A 20,239-nucleotide genomic window follows, 5' to 3' on the forward strand; every position below is an offset into this window, starting at 1 on the left:
ACTGTGAAGGCCTCTGGATTGAGAGGGAGAGCAGATTGCTCTCACTCTGTCAGACGCCAGGGAGGAGAATTTGGGATCTAAACCTTTCTCCCCAAAATGAAGTTTATGTAAATTATATCTCAATAAAGCTCTTTATTTTTTTTAATAAAGCTCTTTAAAATAATGAGTTTAGACAAAACCAATAACAAAACTATAGCTATTTGAGGATGGTAATTAATTTAATTCCATATACTTAAGACTTTACTTACAGAATTTTCTGCATGGAAATTTGTAAGGGAGTACTAGTTTCTCAGACATAATCTGATTATCATCTGATTACAAATGGTTAAACTTTGTATCGACGTGTTAAAAATTGTCCAGATGTGAGTGAAGTGTAATAGCACTAATAGTGTGGTATCTGGACATTAAATCTTTAAGAGAAGAAAATTGTATATTGATTGATTATGATATTTATTGGGTCATAATGTATTTAAATTTTCTTTAATGCATATGTTAGTGATTGTTTACTGTGATGAAGCGCAGAGAGATCTTCAAGAGTAGTGCTGCACGGGAAGAATTACCTCATGTCACTGGTCGCTTCTCAATTAACGGTTCCATTAGCAGATGATTCCTGCTTCTGGCGTGGGTCGTGATTGCATTTTATTGTCTGTAAATCAGGCTCCAGATGGGGAATAAATAAACAGCTCAAGGATGTGGTAATGTCATCTTGAACTTTTTTTTACAAATAGAAGCACCTAGGTCCATTTAAGCCAATTAAGTTCAAAATATTTGCTGAAGGAAATCTTTTATCATATTTGAATTCTATTTGAAAATGGCTCTTCTTTTTTCTTGCTTCACAATATTGATTTAATTGGAACAGAATGCCTATAAATCAGATTATTTGATAATATCTTGGTCATATATTTCAAAATTTTAATTAGATTGTGAAACTTCAGCATAGTTTATAATTTTGTATTTTAGTAGAACTCAGTGTGCACCTAATGTATCATGGAGTGTAATATTGACAGTTAACAGTTTATCCTGAGACTTTTGAGAGTTAGGAAAATTTACTTCCATATCATTAGAGTCCTTTTATAAAATGCTCACTGAATTTGCTGAGGCTTTTAAACTGTAGATTGAGGTGAATACTAATAATTTAAGTTACCTTGGACCTTAAATGGCAAAGCTGCTCTTTTATAATATCTTGTTTTGAACTCTCAAACTTATTAAGGGTCAGTGTAATTGAGCTGCTCCGTCTGATTATCATCAGACTAAGTGCTCTGATCTCTAAAGTTAATATATCTTTTCCCTTAGATTTTTTAAATGTAATATTCAGAAAATAGTTGATCATTCTATGCTTAGCACAAGCCTTCCAATCCGTGTTAAGATCCATGGTATACTTTGGTGTCAGCAAATTTCACAAGCAAGCTTTCTCTGAATCTCCCAATTATCCACAGTAGATGGACAATTCATTATGAGTTTGCTCTTGTTGACCTTCAGCTTTTTTTGGAAGCAGAAAAATCAAAGATCATAATAATTTACAAATGATTACTTAGTTTGAATCTTACCCCTTCTGAGGATTGTACCTTTTATAGTATTCTAATAATCAGGATTTACATTTTCCATTAAAAACAAAACATTCTTAGATCTGGAGATTATTCTTCCTGTCAGTTAAGGTCATAGTTCTCTATGTAAGTTCATTTTATTCCTTTAAAATTAAACATGAAATAAAAATGGTTTAGATTGTACAGTAAAAATGACAAGTGTATTCCAGAATTCAGTTGATTCCAGTGCCTAAAAGTATTATTATAGTTTTAGCCACTCCAAGATACTCACCAAAATTCTTTCTGCTCTTTGCTTACCATTGAGATATCCCTTCTCATATTTTTAAGCACTCCCAAGCACTGGCTAGACATAGGTCAGTATTATATTGAGGCCATTGTCCCTCTTCTAAGCCGTGTCAAATTGTCAGACTTTTGCTGGTCCTGCTTAAAGTCTACTGCTTGTCTTTGCCTGGCTTTTCTTTGTGCAATTACGACAATAAATATCTAACAACAAAATATAGCCCAGACTTTAAGAAAGTTTAAATATAACTTTTAAACATCTAAACATTCATTTAGAATCTAACTTCATGAAAAACAAACCAAGTGAAGATGTGTATTGTTACTCTTGTTGTTTCTAAAATTGTGACCAACTTTGTTTGGGAGGTAGCAGTAGGTCGTTGAGCTCAAGCTCTTGGGTAAGACAAACTAGGCTAGGCTTCCTGGTTTCAGCAACAGGGATCTGAGCGGGGGAATGATAGGATCTGAATTTGTTTTAACAGATCTTCTTGCTTCTGGTCTTAGAAATAGCTTAAACAGGAGCAGGAACTCAAGCAAGGAGAGCAGTTGGAGGTATCACAGTCAGGTTGAGTAATCATGGTATCTTCATCCTGGGAAATAGTGTTGGCGAGGACTAGTTGGATCCAAGAGGATTGGCTGATGAATCAGATGTTGGAGTATGAGAGAGAAAGGCAGTAAGCAGACTGCATGGATTTTGTTCTGAGAACTAGAAGGATGGAGGTGTCATTGACTAAGATGGGGAAGATTTGGGCAAGAGCAGATTTGGGGAGGGATGAAGAGATGTTTGGTTTTCCTTAAGTGTGAAATGTCTGTCAGACATTCATATTGAAATTTAGGTAGGCAGTTGAATCTGTGGGTGTTGAGTTGAGGGGCAAGGTCTGGGCTGAACCAACAGGATTCAAATTGTGCTTCAGGTCATGAGACTGGGTGATATCACCGAGGGAGTTAAGTGTAGCTAGACTGAAGAGTGGACTGAAGAAATGAGTCCCAGGCCATTCCAAGACTTAGAGTTCAGAGAGTGAAGGAGAAGGAGCTAGAAGGTAGGGAGAAAACCAGGGAAGTCTGGTATTTTGGAAATCAAACAAAGACAGTATGTTAAGAGAGAAAGGATTCTGCTCATAGGTCAGATAGACGGGGCCTGAGAAGCGACCGTTTCATTTAGCAGTGTGGACAAGCAGCTTTCTTAGAGTGGTGGGAGCCAAAGCCTCAGCAGATGGGTTGAAAAGAATGGAAGCAGTGTCTTCCAGAAGTATCTTATTATGGCCTATATCCTATATCTCTGCAGGTGTGTCCCAACAGAAATATGTACATATATTCACCAAAATATATGCCAAAGAATATTTATAGTAATGCTACATTATATAGCCCCAAACTGGAAACTTCCTAAATGCCCTTCAGAAATATGCTGGGTAAGTAAATGGTGGGATATTCACAGGAACTATTGAATGAACAGACTACCACTGTTCACAACAATGTTGTTGAATGGCACAGACCTAACATTGAGTGAAAGAAGCCAGAAACAAAAGAGGGCATTATGTAGGAGTCCGTTTGTATAAGTTAAAAACAGACAAAAATAATTTATGTTGTTGGACATCAGGACCCTTGACCTTTGGAGGGTAATGACTGGGGGCAGGGGGTCTGGGGGGGGGGGCCGTCTGGGATGCTAGTAATTTTCTCTTTCAGGCACTGAGTGTTTTCTGTGAGTGGATTCACTTGTGAAAACTGGTGGAGCTACTTAGGATTGGACACGCCACCGCAGTTGACTTGACAAAAGGGAGATTATGAAAGGAAGGGTGGAAGGAGAAGAATCGGGCAAGCAATGATAGACAACTCTTGGGGTTGTCTCTGTAAAGAAAATTTGAGCCATGGCTTAAGGGATGTGGGGCTAATAGAGCTTTGTTTTTGTTTTAAAGATGAGAGAAATAATACGTGTTTGTATGCTGCTGAAAATAATTTGGTGAGACTGCTGTGGGAGAGAGGGAACACTTGCTGGAGCAATGTCCTAGAGAAGACACGAGGGCGTGGGGTCTGGTGCAGAATTAGAGGGGGTGTGTAGGCAGTTTGTGCAAGAAACAGGGAGGGGAGATCATGTGGGCACAGTTGCAGAAGGTGGGAGCACATGACGATCATTCCGAGTGCTCCTCCTTTCTTGGTGACATAGCAAGCAAAGTCTTCAGCCAAGGGTGAAGATGGGGGAGGAAGGGTAGAAAGCTTGAGGAGAGATGGTGGGAATGCAGAGCCAACAGGTGCGGGAGTTTTCAAAAGTGTGGTTCCCAGTCCTACTGAATCGAAACTGTGCAGGCAAGACCAGCAATCTGTTTCCGCATGCTCCCCGTGTGATTCTCACGCGCACTACAATCTGAGGATGGCGGGACTGGGAAATGCATAGGACTGCCAGCTAGCCTAGGGCTTGCTTGAGGTAAGCACCATAAAGTGAAGTGAGTCCAGCTGGTGCGGGGACTTACTCTTCTCCAGACACAGACTAGGGTGTCGAGTTAGGTTACACCGGGGTGGTGGTTGCCAGGTGAATTGGGGGCAGGTGAATTGGGAGTGAAGGGAGCAATGACAACATCTGAGCTGTTGAGAGAGGAAATTAATCAATGAGGACCTGAGGGGCAGGGACACTGAGAAGGTGAGCAGACAGTAATGGGATTTTGTGGTGGTTGGGGTTGTGGATGTGCTGGCCCTCAAGGAGGAAGGAGTCAGAGTGTGGGGTAGCTAAAAGTGAGGTTATGGAGGGGCACTAAGTCGCTGTAATGACAGTCCTAGGACAGGACTAAAGACTAGGTGGCTGAGGTAGAGGAGAGGACGGCAAGGGATCAGAGTGGTAAGTAAAAGGGACATCACAGTATTCTGGAGACCGTGATGGCATCAGGGAGGTGGCAGCCACCCTGAGGGGCTGCAGTGGGTGTTCTGGCCCAATGGCTTGAGGTTCAGAGCCAGGGACTGTTGGGGAGGGGGGTCTGGAGTACCAGTGAGGAACTGAGGGGTCCCTGCCTCACTTCTGCTCCCACTGGCACAAGAGTGTGAAGGAACAAACAGCCGCTGTTGGAGAGAGCTGCTGAGGACCACAGGGCGTCACACACCCGTCCTGAAAACACTCAGTGCTCAGTGCTGCAGGGGAGTCAGGAATAATGCTGTGTCTTAGGGACAAAACCAGGAGCACAAAAGAAAAAACAGATAAACTGGACTTCATCAGAAACTTCCGTGCTTCAGAGGACAGTGTCACAAAACTGAAAGGACAACCCACTAAAATGGAGAAGATATTTGTAAATCATGTCTGCTGAGGGACTTGTACTAGAATATATCAAGGACTCAGTAATAAAGACAGCCTAATTAAAAAATGGGCAAAGGATCTAAATAGACATTTCTCCAAAGAACATAAATAAGTGAGCGTTAAGCACATGGAGAGATGTTCACCATCATTAGTCATTAGGGAATGCAAATCAAAACCACAAAGAGAGACTGTCCACACCCACTAGGATGGAGAGAGTCAAAAGACCGCTGGGGCCAGCCAGTGACGTAGTGGTTAAGTCCGTACATTCTGCTTCAGTGGCCCAGGGTTCACCATTCGGATCCTCGGACCTACGCACTGCTTATCAAGCCATGCTGTGGCAGGCATCCCACACATAAAGTAGAGGCAGATGGGCACGGATGTTAGCTCAGGGCCTATCTTCCTCAGCAAAAAAAAAAAAAGGATTGACGGTGGATGTTAGCCCAGGACTAATCTTCCTCAAAAAAAAAAAAAACATAATAACAAGTGCTGATGAGGTTGTGGAGACGTTGGAACTCCCATACATTGCTGTGGGAATGTAAAGAAGTGTAGTCACTTTGGAAAACAGCCTGGCCATTCCTCAAACAGTTAAACAGGCTTACCTTTTGACCCAGCCAACATCTGTCCACACAAAAACTTGTACAGAAATGTTCACAGTAGCTTTATGTATAATAACCAAAAGGCAGAAATGACTCAGATGTCTATCATCTCATGAATAGATGAACAAAATGTGGTACATCCACACAATGCAATATTATTTGACCATAAAAAGGAATGAAATACTACTATCTGCTACAGCATAGATGAGCCTCAAAAACATGCTAAGTGAAAAAAATCACAAAAGATCCCCATTATCAGATTCCATTTATGTGAAATATCCCAAATAAGGAAATCTATAGAGACAGTAGATCAGTGACTGCCCAGGCTGGAAGGGATGGCCGGAAGGACGAGTGACAGCTAGGGGTAAGGGGTTTCTTTGGGGGCGGATAAAAATGTTGAAAATTAATTGTGGTGATGGTTGCACAGTTCTGTGAAAGAAAGAACCATTGGGTTGTTCACTTTAAATGGGTAAATTGTAAGATATGTGAGTTATATCTCAGTAAAGTTGCTACAAAAAAGTAATGCTGTAATGTGGTAATTTTGATGGAGCCAGTGTCACAGGAGTTAGAGGAGGGAGAAGTCAGTGTGGGATGGAGTGGGCTGCTCGCTCTAAGCAGAACGAGCCGGAACAATCATGTGGGTCATCAAGTCTTCTCAGGGAAAGGACTCAGTACCTAGTGAGGACTGAGTATTTGCCCTTGGGGGCATTGGTGTCCTCAAGTTTCAAGGGAGGTAGTTTGATAGATTTCAGAAGTCTAATATTCTATCCTCATCCTGTATTGTAGAGTTTTTAAACCTGAAAAATGTTTGCTTTTGATTATTGAAGATAGTTCTTGGTTGTGTGGCGCACCTTAACTGGACCTCAGTATTTTTTTAGACTCCTGATGTCGTTCAGAAGCAGGGATGAAACAGCTGCCCTAAAACTCCCAGAGATTCACTTGCTGTGGGTAGACACGGGAATGTGGGTTTGTTGGTTTGGTCATGAAGATGTAAGTTCTTGGTCTTCAGGAGTATTTTGGTGGCAGGGTGGGAGGAGCACAGCGGTTTCTCCTTGTGGCCTGTGGACTGGGAGAGAGAAGGGTGCGGGATTGACTCTCAGCTGCTCCAGGGATTCTCAGAGTGTGGATTGATTTCTGGATATCCAACAACGAAACAGAATGTGAGAAGCGAAATTTCATCTCCCACCCACCCACCCATCCCCTAAGGGTTTCTGAAGTAAAGAAGCTATTCTGAAAAATAAAGCTGTGAAACCGTAAGTGCAGATTGTCAGTTGCAGTGAACACGTAGAACTCTCGCCTCGCGAAGCCTTCACTTCCAGGCCTGGTGGGCAGTTATGTCTCACGGCCCCTCAGCTCACCATCCTGTGCTGCTGGTTGCAGGAAGGCATGTGAGGGAGGGTCTCAAAGAAGAACATTGGGGTGAGGGAGCGCCCGTGACGGGCAGCGGCTCTGCTCATGGGCACTTTGGAGCCTCCATAGGCAGGAGGGTCGACTCCGGGAAGGCAGAAGCACCGTCCAGACGGCTGCTGCCGGCCTCCCAGTGATCCCTTTCTTTAGATAGGAGAATCGCTGGGCCCTGCCTAGTCACACTTAGTGCACATTTGCTGAATCGTGAATGAGCAGAGCTCATTTCAACTTCATCAATATTCAGAGAAACACTGGAGGCTGCCCAGAAGTGTGCCCAGCATTTGGTTGTGTCGGGGCGAAGGGTGGAGGGCCTGGCCTGTCGTCCTGGCTGGCAGCAGTGCACGTGAAACACAAAAACGCAGAATACAGTGCAGTGACGCAGATCTTTACACTCAGTATCATGTAGCTGTGTAGACGAAGGGTTAAACGAGTGAACAGTGTAGAAAGACCTCTGGAATAGGATTGTGAAGACCAGGGCTTTGAAATGAATCTTGACGTATATGTAGTTTTGCACAACCTAAACTATCTCAAAAGAGAATAGATGGTTTTTTGCAAACGAATTCATGGGTGCCCAATTCCAGTGTGTAAAGTGGTCCCTAGCACACAGCTGGTACTTATTAAATGTTTGTGAAATGGTTGGGCACCGTATGTTGTACACAGACTCATGTATTAGTTAGGTATGTTTCCTGCCCTCCAGGAGCTTGTAGTCGTAAAACTCAATAGCAGTCCCAGCAGAGACCATGTTTTTCAACTCCCGGTTATTAATTCTGAAGCACGACTATTAAATAGCTTGTACTATCAGCATCCATTATTTTACATTTCTTTTTTATTTTTTTAAACTCCGAGATTAGCATGATCTGAAATAATTAAAATTATTATCTTCTTACTCAATTAGGGTGGCTTTAAAACAAGACATCCCTGATATAGTTTTTAGATTAAGTTATAAATGTTCACTTTAGAACTACCTGAAGATTGATAGAGATGCATTTGAAAAGCATTATTTTTTTTATTGATTCTTAATGTAGTAAATTACTGAAGTTATTTGGCAGCAAACAGAAATGGCCTGTGATGTGGCTCACATTTATTCTCCTGATAGTGCCACAATTTGCATTAATTGCATTGAGACTGCACTCACTTATATTAAAAGGCTTCTACTATAATTAATCCTTTTTATTTCAAATCATTTTGGCACAATTTCTAGCTATAAACACTCATAAAAGACAGACAGTTGAAAAATACGTTACAGGTTTTTTCCATATACCTATTGCTATTTTTTCATGACAAGTAGTTATTGATAGGCTTCTAGGAACAAGTATGGTGCGACTGACTTAGAATTAAGGCCAATATGAAAAATGCTAAGTGGATTATTTTGCATAAAAAATAGGCAGTTTTTGACGTTGTATAATTAACCTGTGTTTAGAAAATACCTTGATTTATGCCTACATTTGTATCTAAGTTGCATACATTATGGAAATTTAATTTATAATCCATTTAGCTGATGCAATCATAGTTTTTAGTGCTATCATTTATTAGTCCTTGTATATTAAATGCTCTAAAGGTTTAAACCTGCCTTATGTAAAAAATTATACCTATGCATTTACATTTTATGAGTCACAGTGGGATTTCTGTTTAAAATTCAGGTAGCTCTGCTATATTTAACGAATTTCACTGGTTTATTGTTACTAATGCAGAAATGGCAAACAATGACCTTATATATTGAACATCAAATGATTTACACTTCCAGTTTACTTTAGAGTCCACGGTACAAATGAGGCTTTTCTTCCACACCTGGAATCAATCATGTCATCTTATGCAGAATGTTCTCCTTGGCTTGAAGTCATCATTCATTTAGAAGGAAGGGGATTTATAAGTGCTCCAGGTTAATAGTATTAGCCATTCTTAACTTTGAGCAAACTGGCTTTTCACAACGGCTCTCTACGCCATCGGTGGATGACTTAAGTGCCGGTCTCCATTTTGTTGCTCACCCTCTCATTAAGAAGTCCTTTTTTGCCATCCTTTCAAAATTAACTGGGTAATCATTAGTCTTCAAATCAGAAATAAAAGCTCTGGGAAATAGCACTTCAGTTTCCTTGGCAAAACGCATCTGTGGTCTGAGCTGGAGGGGGTGTTATGAAGTTGCAGTGAACAGGTGGTGAACCTGAGCTTCTTAGACACGCCAGCCTTGGGGAAAATGTCGTTCCACATGCCTGTCAGGAGCTTTCTGGAACACGAAGCCAGTGCACTCTGGATGGTTGGATGGATGGAGGTCTGATAGCTATTGTCTGGTTTCCTCCAGTCGTGTTAGTGGGTGAGACTTTAAAATGTACATCTCAAGGGGTGTCAGCATTCTCTGGTGGTTTAGGAGGAGAAGTGAAAGTAGTCATGTGAGTGTGTAAATTAGGTGTATTTGTTTAAGGACCAGTTATTTTATAGACTGCCATGTGGGAAATAGGTGATTAATTACTGTACCTGTACTGGGAGCTATGACTAAGGAAAGGGTTCACTTGAACCAAGGTGAACAGTGGCACATAGGCCGAAAATTTCATATCTGCTAGAAGATTGAGGGAGCATAGTGCCAGTGCTCTAGAAACTGTTTACGCTCATATTAGTTAATTCACACAGATCTGTCCTTTTCTTTCTTTCTTTCTTTCTTTTTTTGGTGAGGAAGATTGGCCCTGAGCTAACATCTGTTGCCCAACTTCCTCTTTTCATTTTTGTTTTGCTTGAGGAAGATTGTGGGTAAGCTAACATCTGTGCCAATCTTCCTCTGTTTTGTATGTGGGACTCTGCCACAGCATGGCTTGATGAGTGGTGTGTAGGTCTGTGCCCAGGATCCAAACCGGGGAACCCTGGACCACTGAATCAGAGTGTGCTAACTTAACCACTGCGCCACCAGGCCAGCCCCAGTTCTGTGTCTTTAAACCTTCATGTTTCACATTTAGTGTATATGGATGTGATCAGGTAAATGGCCTCTTGGAAGAGTGACTTCTGAAGTTAGTTTCATGGCTGAATGATGACCCCTTAGATTAAATTTTGTTTTTATTTTGGTAGTCCTTGAGTAGCATAATAGCGCTCAAATCCTAAAACAGTGGTTTAAAGAAGATCTGACTGTGTCACAACATAGCCCACAAAGCATAGCTCATTGCACTGGTTTCTAAAGTGAGGTTAGTCCAGCCCTCGCCCACTCTGTCTGTCCTTCTGCGGTCCCTCCAGCTCTCCTTCACCGAGTGGGGGTAATGACACCACTGCCCTCTCACCGGGGAAGGTGGGAGGCTGCAGTCATGGGAGCGTCTCAGAGGGTTCTAGTGAATACATGTCTTTGCAGATTAGATGTGTTCTAAGAAAAATGGACGTTGTAGAGGAATCCAGATTTCCGCTTGACTCCCATGTAAGAATCACTCTTCCCTTACAGTTAGGAGACCTTCCAAATAGGCCAGATGGAAATGAGATCACTGATGTCGGGTGCTCAGCATAGGACCTGGCACGTGGCAGGCATTCATTGAGTGGTGACTATTATTTTCATTAGAACATTTTTGACAAGAAAGAGTTGTTGTGACTTCCAAGTCAGTCCTCCGTTAGAATAAAATAATAAGAATGCATCTGAAAATTTTATACAACATTCCTGATTCCTTGTTGCATTTTACAGCCTTAGACTATAAGAACATTTTTCATGCCAGGTGAACCCTGACATTATGTTGGAAAACTTACATAATTTTACGTCCCACTTTCTTTTGCTGGGGTATCTCTGGTGATTAATATAGTAATACCAACACTTAATTTAGTCTAATACCACTGGTCATCAGGGAAATGTAAATTAAAACCACAGTGAGATACCCCATTGCACCAGAATAACTAAAATTTAAAAGACTGACAATACTAATAATTGGTGAGGATGGAGACCATTGCAGACTTCTAGCATTGCTGGTTGTGGTGAAAAAATCATTGCATCTTGGAAAATAGGGTGTCAGTGTCTAACAGAGTTAAACTACCTTGTGGCCCAATCCTTCCACTGTCAGCAGTTCTTCTCTTCAGTGTATACTGAGGAGAAGTCAGCACAGATCGACAGGAAGGTTCGTCCATGACTCTTCATAGCAGCTGTACCTAATCATAGCCCCCAAATGGAAACAGCTCAGTGTCCGTCATCAGGTGACTGGGGAAGGCTGTTGCACAGCAGTAAGTAAAAGAGTAGTAGCATAGGGGAATCTCAGAAATACTGTGTCGCAAGAACACAGATATAAAATAATACATACTGTGTAATCCCATTTATGAAGTTCTGGAACTGGCAGAACTTCTCTGTGGTGATAACAGACTGGGGGTTAACCTGGGGGAGAGTATTGACTGAAGGGCGTGAGCGAACTCGACCTGGGGAGGGGTGTAAATGTTCTATGTCTTGATTTGAGTGGTCTTTACACCGGTGTAATCAAATGTAATAATTTATCAAACTAAGAAGTTGTACATTTTCTTTTACTATGTATAAATTATACTTTAATATAGATAAATGCAAAAATAATTATGCACTGCAATCCTTATACGTAAAGGTAGACAGTGACTTAGAGTGAAAACATTTATTTGGGTGTCAGGAATCTGGGTTTTGATACCAATTTTGCCACGTACCAACTCATAATATCTGGACGATCCTCAGAATTCTGATGCCTGATTTCTTCGTTTTAGAATGGAGGTTGGCAGACTGCAGCCTGTGGGCCGAATCCAGCCTGCCACCTATTTTCGTATGGTCAGTAAGCTAAGGATGCTTTTTCCATTTGATGGTTGGAAAAAGACTCTAAAGAAGAATATTTCTTGAGTTGGAAATCTCATGAAATCCAACTGTGATATACAGCTTTCCACGTGTTGTCTGTGCTACTTTTGTGCTATAAAGGCAGAGTGGAGGGGTGGTGACTGAGACAGTCTGGCCTGCTATAGTAGATTGAATTGTGACCCCCCCAAAAATATACTCAAGTCCTAATACCCTGTACCTGTGAATGTGACCTTATTAGAAGAGAGAGTCTTTGCAGGTGTCATCAAACTGAGATGAGGTTGTGCTGGGTTAGAGTAGCCCCAAATCCAGTAACTGGCATCTTCAGAAGAGAAAGGAGAGGGAGATGAGACGCACATGGGAGGGCAGCCATGTGAAGGGACAGAGTTTGCAGTGACACAGCTACAAGCCGGGGATCCCCAGGGACTGCTGGCACCACCAGAAGCTGGAAAACACGAGGAAGGACCCTTCCCGAGCCTTCCGAGGGCCTGGCCCCATGGCCCTGATCTCGGTTCGGTCTGCAGAGCTGTGAGACGCTAGGTTTCTGTGGCTTCAAGCCACCCCGTTGGTGGCACTGTGTTACAGCAGGCCCGGGAAATGGATACACCCGCAAAGCCCTGCACAGAAAATGCTTGCCAACCTCTGTTGTCCCATGAAGGATTTGACTCTTAAAAATTCCCACTGGTATTAACATTTGACTATTTCAGCCCTAAAATTCTTTGATAGTCTGCTCTCGAATTTTTGACATACTGCATGCGTGCATTGAAGGCTTAACCTGTGGCCTGGCACATGGTGAACGCTCACCAAACATTAGCTTCCGCCATCCTTGTCATTGTTATGGAGGAAAAGTATCTGCTATCTTAGACTTCTAAGTATCAAATGAACATACACATCTTTTATTTTTAGAAAGTATGAAAAAAGATTCCCACGAAATGCTAATCATTGTTCATTGTTCTTATTTGAAGGCTCTCTATGAAAATATGCTGGTGGAATTGCCCTTTGCCGGCTTTTTTCTGTCCAAGTTGCTTGGAACCAGTGCAGATGTGGACATTCATCATCTCGCTTCGTTAGATCCTGAAGTGTATAAGAATCTGCTTTTTCTCAAGAGCTATGAAGGTGACGTGGAGGAGCTCGGGCTCAACTTCACTGTGGTGAACAATGACCTCGGAGAAGCCCAGGTGAGGAGCACTTCCTTGTCTCGTTTGTTCCTGACACCCCGCTTTTATTCACAGGGTGACGAGGCAGAGGATTCACACACCTACGTATTTCTTTCTGTGTGAAGATACAGTTGCTTTCTATCATTTGCGCTTTTGCACGTTTGTTAGAAGAATTCCAGTGGCTGAGCATTGGAAATCAGGGGGTCGGTGGGACCCTGAAGCTCCTGAGCCCTGGCCTCAGTTGTGCCACCAGCTGGGTCCAGCTGAGCACCTCGCAGTGAGGCGCTGTCCTGCGTGTTCACCCCATCCTTCTGGGGAGTTACGGTCTCGTGGCTGTGAGGTGCGCCTTGTTTCTCGTCTTGCTCTTGGTTCCCGGCAGTGCATGTTAGCACCTACCCGACAGAGCCCTGGGGCTGGTCAGTGCTCCATCCTCACCTACTCATAGTGGACCTCGACGCTCTAAAGCTGCTCACTGGGGTGTTTTTTCTGACCTTTGTTGTCCATCTGGTTGCCCTTGTTACTTTTATCCTTTAAAAAAAACAACGTATATTAGAGAGTAAAACTAATTTTTTAAATAATAGCTTTATTGAGATATAATATACATACCATAAAATCCACCCTTTAGAGTGTCCAATACAGTTTAGTGTATTCACAGAGTTGTGCCACCATCACTAACATCTAAATTTAGGACATTTTCATTACCCCAAAGAGACCATGTGCCCATAGCAAGTCACTGCCACCCGCAGTCTAGGCAAGCGCTGATCCGCTTTCTGTCTCTGTGCTGTTGTCTGTTCTGGACATTTCACATAACTGGAGTCTCCCGGGATGTGGCCTTTTGTGACTGGCCTTGCTCACTTGTTGCAGGCATCAGTACTTGATTCCTTTTTCTGGCCGAATGATGTCGATTGTTTGAATAGCCCACTCGGTAGGTGTTCGGGTCCACTTTTGGCTGTGATGAGTGATGCTGCAGTGAACATTCATGTACAGCATACTGAACTGTTTATGGATGGATTGATGGCATCAGGGGTTTGCCTTCGGTATTAGGAGAACAGGGCAGTAGGTGAAGGCACAGATGGCCTGGACTGGCCAGGAGCTGGTGCTTGCTGGGCCTGGTGGTGGGCGTGGGGTTCTTCATACTGTTCTGTCCACTCGAGCATATGTTCACATGTTCCCATAATTAACAACACTTTTTTTAATGCATATAGACAGATCAAATTGTTTGAGGACCTTTGAAGTCATATCTGTTAGCATCTCTCATTTTATTAGATTTTAAAGTAACCAGCTGTGCTTTTCTACTTATATTTGGGTTTCAGGCAAGTATGTCTCTTTCATGAGGAAGAGGCGTCTTTTCTGCTATCCTTATGTAGATAATCTTTTCTGAATTTAGTAGTTGGATTTTAACTACAAAAATATTATCTTTAAACTTTGTAATTCTTTCTCTGAATTTTTATCACTAGGCTTCTAATCCAGGCTTTCAAAAATCATCAGCTTTGCCAACTTAAAAGTAATTGCATATTAAATAGATACTTAGTGTCCAGTCAATTCTCTGCTGAGACTGCGTTGACCCCCATCAGGTGCTCTTTAACCGAATGGCCCGGTCACAGGCACCAGCGTTCTGTCTTGGTGAGCGCACACAGTGAACAGGCGTGGATTATTACGGTTCTGGTCGTTTTTGTATCCTGTGACCTACCATGACTGGTCTTTCTTTCTTCACTCATTCATGAGACCATATGACTCTCTGTGTAGCAGCCGTTATGCTACACAGAGGAGATGTTTTTGAAACTGTACAAGCTCACACATTCTGACAAGGGAGACAGATATGATCTGTGCGGTCAGATGTGCGTAGCTGAGTAGTAGCTCAGAAGGAGGGCTCAACTCCAGGTGGCTCAGGGTGGGTTACCTAGAAGAGCCCCCGAATGGGTGGTGGTGAGCTCACCGGGTAGGTGAGCAGATTTAGAAGTGGCTGGAGTTTGGAGCCACTTTGGACCTCCTCTTGGATGCCAAGAGATCTGTGGAACCATTTAGGCCTCAGAAAGAGAGCCAGTGTTTCAGTCCATGGCTGATTTGAGGTATTTCACTGCTTCGGTGTAAGACAACCTAAACAGGTGCATTTCAGAGCTAAATGGAAAGTGAATAACAAGAAAATATTTGAGCCCCTTGTCAGAGGAGGCTGAGGTTTTGATTCTGTAAGTTAGGGAGGACCTGGAGGCAGGCTGGGTATTCTTCGGGTCAGGTGGTTCCAGAATTCAGAGAAACCACAATTTGGGGGTTAAGCAATGAAAAAAATTTTAATGATAGGACTTCAACTGTAATTTTCATTTTTAAAATTACATTCCATAGATCTGTATCTTGAACTAAGCAGATTTTCTTTGAGTCAGAAAGGGGGTAGGGCAGGCACGACGCACTTGTGCTGAACTCCCCGTCCCTCTGCCACACCCCTGACAGCCACCATCCTGCTTTCTGTCTATGAATTTGATGACTCTAGTATCTCCTGTGAGTGGGATCGTACAGTATTTGCTCTTTTGTGACTGGTTTATTTTGCTGAGTATCATGTCCTCAAAGTTCACCCACGATGTAGCATGTGCCAGAGTTTCTTCCTTTTTAAGGCTGATTAATACTCCATTGTACATATCTATCACATTTGCTTATCTATTCTTCTGTCAGTGGACATTAGAGTTGTTTTGGCTATCATAAATAGCAGTGCCATAAACATTGCTACATAATTATCTTTTCGAGTCCCTGGTTTCATTGCTTTTGTATATATACCTAGAAGTGGAATTGTGGGTCATATGGCCAGTCTGTGTTTTAACTTTTGTTTTAAGGATTTTTTTTTTTTAGATTTTATTTATTTATTTATTTGTCCTTCTTCTCCACAAAGCCCCCCAGGACGCAGTTGTCTATTCTAGTTGTCGGTCCTCTGGTCATGCTGTGTGGGACACCACCTCAGCGTGGCCTGAGGAGCCGCGCCCAGGATCCACACCGGCGGAGCGTGCCAACTTAGCCACTTGGCTGCGGGGCCGGCCCCTGTGTTTGACTTTGTGAGGAGCCTCCACGCTGTTGTCCACAGGGGCTGCGCCATCTCGCATCCCCGTTAGCAGCGTGCCAGGGCTCCGACTTGCCCCCCTCGTCAGCACTTGCTGTTTCCGCTTTCTGTGCTCTCTCTAAGTCACCGCCGTCCTAGTGCGTGTGGCGGACTGTGTCCTCATGCTGTTGCGGTACACAGAGCTCCTCAGGAAAATTCAGAAACCGAGTATATTTTTGTCGACTTCCTCTCGAGGCTGCAGAAGTGTTACGTGGTTTGTACACCACGGTGAGATCTTCAAAAACGAAACGAAAAAGCACACAAACATGTACACATCCTGATATTGAAACTTTCTGGATATTTTTTAAATGATCATCTTTGTGGTAGTTGAATTTTCAGTCTGTTTCTTAACCTTTAAACTATCTCAGGGACCAGCCCTGTGGCCGAGTGGTCAAGTTCACACGCTGTGCTTTGGAGGCCCAGGGTTTCGCTAGTTCGGATCCTGGGCACGGACATGGCACCGCTCGTCAGGCCACGCTGAGGCGGCGTCCCACATGCCACAACTAGAAGGACCTACAATTGAAAATACAACTAGGTACCGGGGGGCTTTGGGAAGAAAAAGGAAAAATAAAATCTTAAACTGTCTATCTCAGAAATAGATATGGGTTAAATCCTAAGTAGAAATGAGGGAAATAATACTGCCTTGGGCTTCCTACTTCTCACTACCTGGTCGCCTCTGTCAGTACTATAAGATAAAATAAGAATGAGGAAAACAAAGCCATATTTTATTTGGTTACAACTTATTTAGTTGCTTTTGTTTCACCTTCCTCTTCCATACTACAAAGCTGACGTTTCAACATTGCAAAATCCAGACTTCTTTTTGAAGCTGAGATTTGTCGCTGTCACAAGGAAAGTGTCGACATACAGATAGTAATGCTGCGTGAGTGCGCAGCCTCGCGCCACCTAGTGACGCTGTTTAAAATGAGAGGAATGCTTCAGGGCCGTTTCATAATGACCTGTGCAAGGCCTTTGCTAATGGGAAGATTTCCCATTTTCCTTCTGAAATAGATGGTAATAGTGAAATGTCGCATATGTAAGAGTTCCATTAAAGCACCACTGATAATATTGGAATCTGTTAAAAGCAAAAGTGTGAAGTTAAGATGTTCCAATTATTCATAGAAATTCCCACTGAGTAAAGAAATTATAAATGATAATGCATAAGAATAATTATACTAAAGAGTCTAATTAGAAAAATTAAGACAGTCACTAGTAAAGCACCTAACTTGAGGGGAGATCTTATGGATTTCTGTAGAAATAGATATAAAAACATAGCCTTCTACGCAGGTTTAAGTTTATAAAATATAATGATTTAGAGATTTGTAATATGCAAATACTTCATTATATTGGCAGGTTATGTTAATTAATCTTCCCTTTAAAATCATGGTGTTGCTCTCAAATTTGTTTTCTTTAGTGTAATCAATATGGCTGTTTGTTAGCCTGCTTAGAAAGGAACATGAAATTTTAGACTCTTAATTTATACACACATCTCCCTTCAGGAAAATGCTCAGGGTTTAAGGTGGACCCGTAAATAATCACCTGTTAGATAGCAAAGAATGGAACTGGAATCCTGACACCTTGGTCAAAGTCCTGGTTTTGCAGCTTTGCTTTGTGACCTTGGGCAAGTCATAGAACCCCTTCCTTATCTTCAAAAGGAGCTTGAGTTGCTGTGAGGATTAAATGAGCTCGCATGAGTAAGTAATGTGAGGGCCCAGTGCCTTCTGAGAAAGTGCCGTGAAGTGTAGACCTTCGGAAGTGACAGAGAGAAGATAGCTCTTGCTGTAAGAACTGCTCTGGTTCCGTGTTTAAAGAGCTAAATGTGCCCCTCAAAACTGAAATCTTAGAACAGTTTTGACATGACTTTAAACATTCACCTTGTTTAGGGGTAGCCGGAGAGAGGAGTTTAAATTACCATGGTATAACCACTTTAAAGTTACTCACATGTCAGTGCTGGCCGATTAGGTAGGGGCATTGGGGGCTTTGGGAGTCCTTTAACTTACCACTTCCTGGGTCCTTTGTCTTCCAAATCACACAGTACATCATCATTTATTACCCTCCGTTAATCCACTTAAAGGAAGGGGTGATATTTTATATATTGAAATAGAGCAGCCAGCCCCTAAGGCGAGTAACAGATGGGCTGCCAGCGGAGAGTGAGCTCAGGAGGGTCTGGTCCTCCCCCCAGAGTGGAGACAGTGCGCTTAAAGCCCTTCCTTAGGCCTGGTGGTCCCAGCACTGACAGCATGAACTGGCGAGAAGGGGCAAAGCTGATAAAGCTCGTAGCGTGCGGGTAAGGCGGTCTTGTAGCCGTCAGACACAGGACAGAACGGCTTAAGTCAGACTCTTCAGCGGGTCTTAAAATAGCCTTCCTGTAAAGTGCTGAAAAATTGTGGTGGAATGCCACGGCCCGGAGAAAGTGGTGGTGTCTTTGCTTAGAATATGATGACTACCAAGAGAACTCAAAGGCTGTGAAGAAAATCACCAGGGGAGTAATTAATAGTTTTCCCATAATCCACAGTCTAAGCGTCTCTCTGCTTTTAGCCCAACACAGGCTCATGACGCCTGTTTGGTAACGTGGCTTAGCTCCTCTAGCAGTAGTCCCCTCTTGACTTGGTCACGCTGGAACGTCTTTGTTCACTTATTTTGGTTTAATTTTATGTTTCTTTATCCTTGGCATAGATTACCTCCTCTCAGTGCATCTGAGAATGCTTTTCTTTTGTTTAAGTACTAGTGAACAAGGAATTTAAAAAATGTACTCTTGTAAATTAGGCTTCAATGTTTATGCTTGTCTCTGGTGTCTTGTCAGTCAACTTCGTTTATATGAGTTTACAGAATCACGATTCCAAGACAGACAAAGCAAACTCCACCGTTTTATTAACAAAAGACGTTCCCAGGGATGGGGAACTTGTCTACGGCCACAGTTAAAGTGAGGGAGAGGGGGCCGGAGCCCAGGCCCCTTCTAGTGCGGCGCTTTCTCACTGACGCTCTGGGGCTCCTGAGCCTCTCCTAGACCCCCAGGTTACGTGTGCTTACGTAAAGATAGAAGTTGTTCGTTCTACTTCTGTTGAGATACATAAGAAATGAACTGATCAGTTATCTCTAATTATTAACACTATCCTTTAAATCATATTCAGAGTACTTTACGGTAGTAATAACATTATGGAAATACAAAGAGGAGTGTATGCTTCTTATCTGAGCAAATATGAGTAATCATTTTACTATAGCTTTAATTGCTTAAGCTGTATTTCCTTCAAAACAAACCCCTTCTGACTTGTGTTGATCATTTGGTTCATGTCTTTGCTTTTTGTGACTTCTCATTTTTTACAATGAAGTTGCCACGTTACATTGTTGCATCATTCCTTGGTACTTTGGAGAAAGAGGGGGTGGTTAATGACCTTACGCAGTGAATGAGACAGGCTTTGGAGCATCCCGGTGGAGGTGCGTCTTTAAGTCTGCAGGTCCTGGTGTGGGCACTGGTCGCTCTGCTTTCTCCTTAAATTCTTGTCACAAAGCAACGCAGTCAAGTTGCCTTGAAATCATTGTTTCTTGCTTTTGTTTCACCCTATCCTCATACTTTGAGAATTTTGAGACTTATTTTAATATTCACAGGTGGTTGAACTAAAATTTGGTGGAAAAGATATCCCTGTCACCAGTGCAAATCGGATTGCGTACATCCACCTCGTAGCCGACTACAGGCTGAACAGGCAGATCCGCCAGCACTGCCTGGCTTTCAGGCAGGGCCTGGCCAACGTGGTGAACCTGGAGTGGCTGCGGATGTTTGATCAGCAGGAAATTCAGGTACACTGCTTCCTGACGCTTGGAGACAGTTGTTTCATGACATGAAAAATCTTTCTTAAAATCTACCTCAAATTTTATGAATTGAACTTTTTTTCCAGGTATTAATTTCTGGTGCACAAGTTCCCATAAGTCTAGAGGACCTAAAATCCTTTACAAACTATTCAGGTATGTTATCACTACTGGTTAGTGATTTGTGAAAATGTTATGTTACAGATGATCATATTTCCAAAGCAATGTTTAATATACTTTTTTGTATAGGTAATTCATTAACATGGTGTAAAAGCCAGAATGTGTCTTGAGGTATATGGTGAAGTCTTCTTCCTGTCTTTATTTCCCGTTTGTCTGCTCCTCCCTT

General features: G+C 42.5%; 1 protein-coding gene across 3 annotated transcripts in view; it reads left to right on the forward strand.

The window, feature by feature from the left end:
* UBE3C (ubiquitin protein ligase E3C) overlaps window positions 1-20,239 on the forward strand; it is a 124,045-nt gene that overhangs the window by 85,995 nt on the left and 17,811 nt on the right. For all 3 annotated transcript variants that reach the window (XM_070618080.1, XM_070618078.1, XM_070618079.1), the window contains 3 exons: window positions 12,819-13,031; window positions 19,696-19,884; window positions 19,983-20,049. In XM_070618080.1, coding sequence (XP_070474181.1) covers window positions 12,819-13,031; window positions 19,696-19,884; window positions 19,983-20,049 — 469 coding nt within the window. The remainder of the gene's footprint in view (window positions 1-12,818; window positions 13,032-19,695; window positions 19,885-19,982; window positions 20,050-20,239) is intronic.

Source organism: Equus przewalskii, chromosome 4 (assembly GCF_037783145.1).
Source record: "Equus przewalskii isolate Varuska chromosome 4, EquPr2, whole genome shotgun sequence".
In the NCBI taxonomy this organism is placed as follows: Eukaryota; Metazoa; Chordata; class Mammalia; order Perissodactyla; family Equidae; genus Equus; species Equus przewalskii.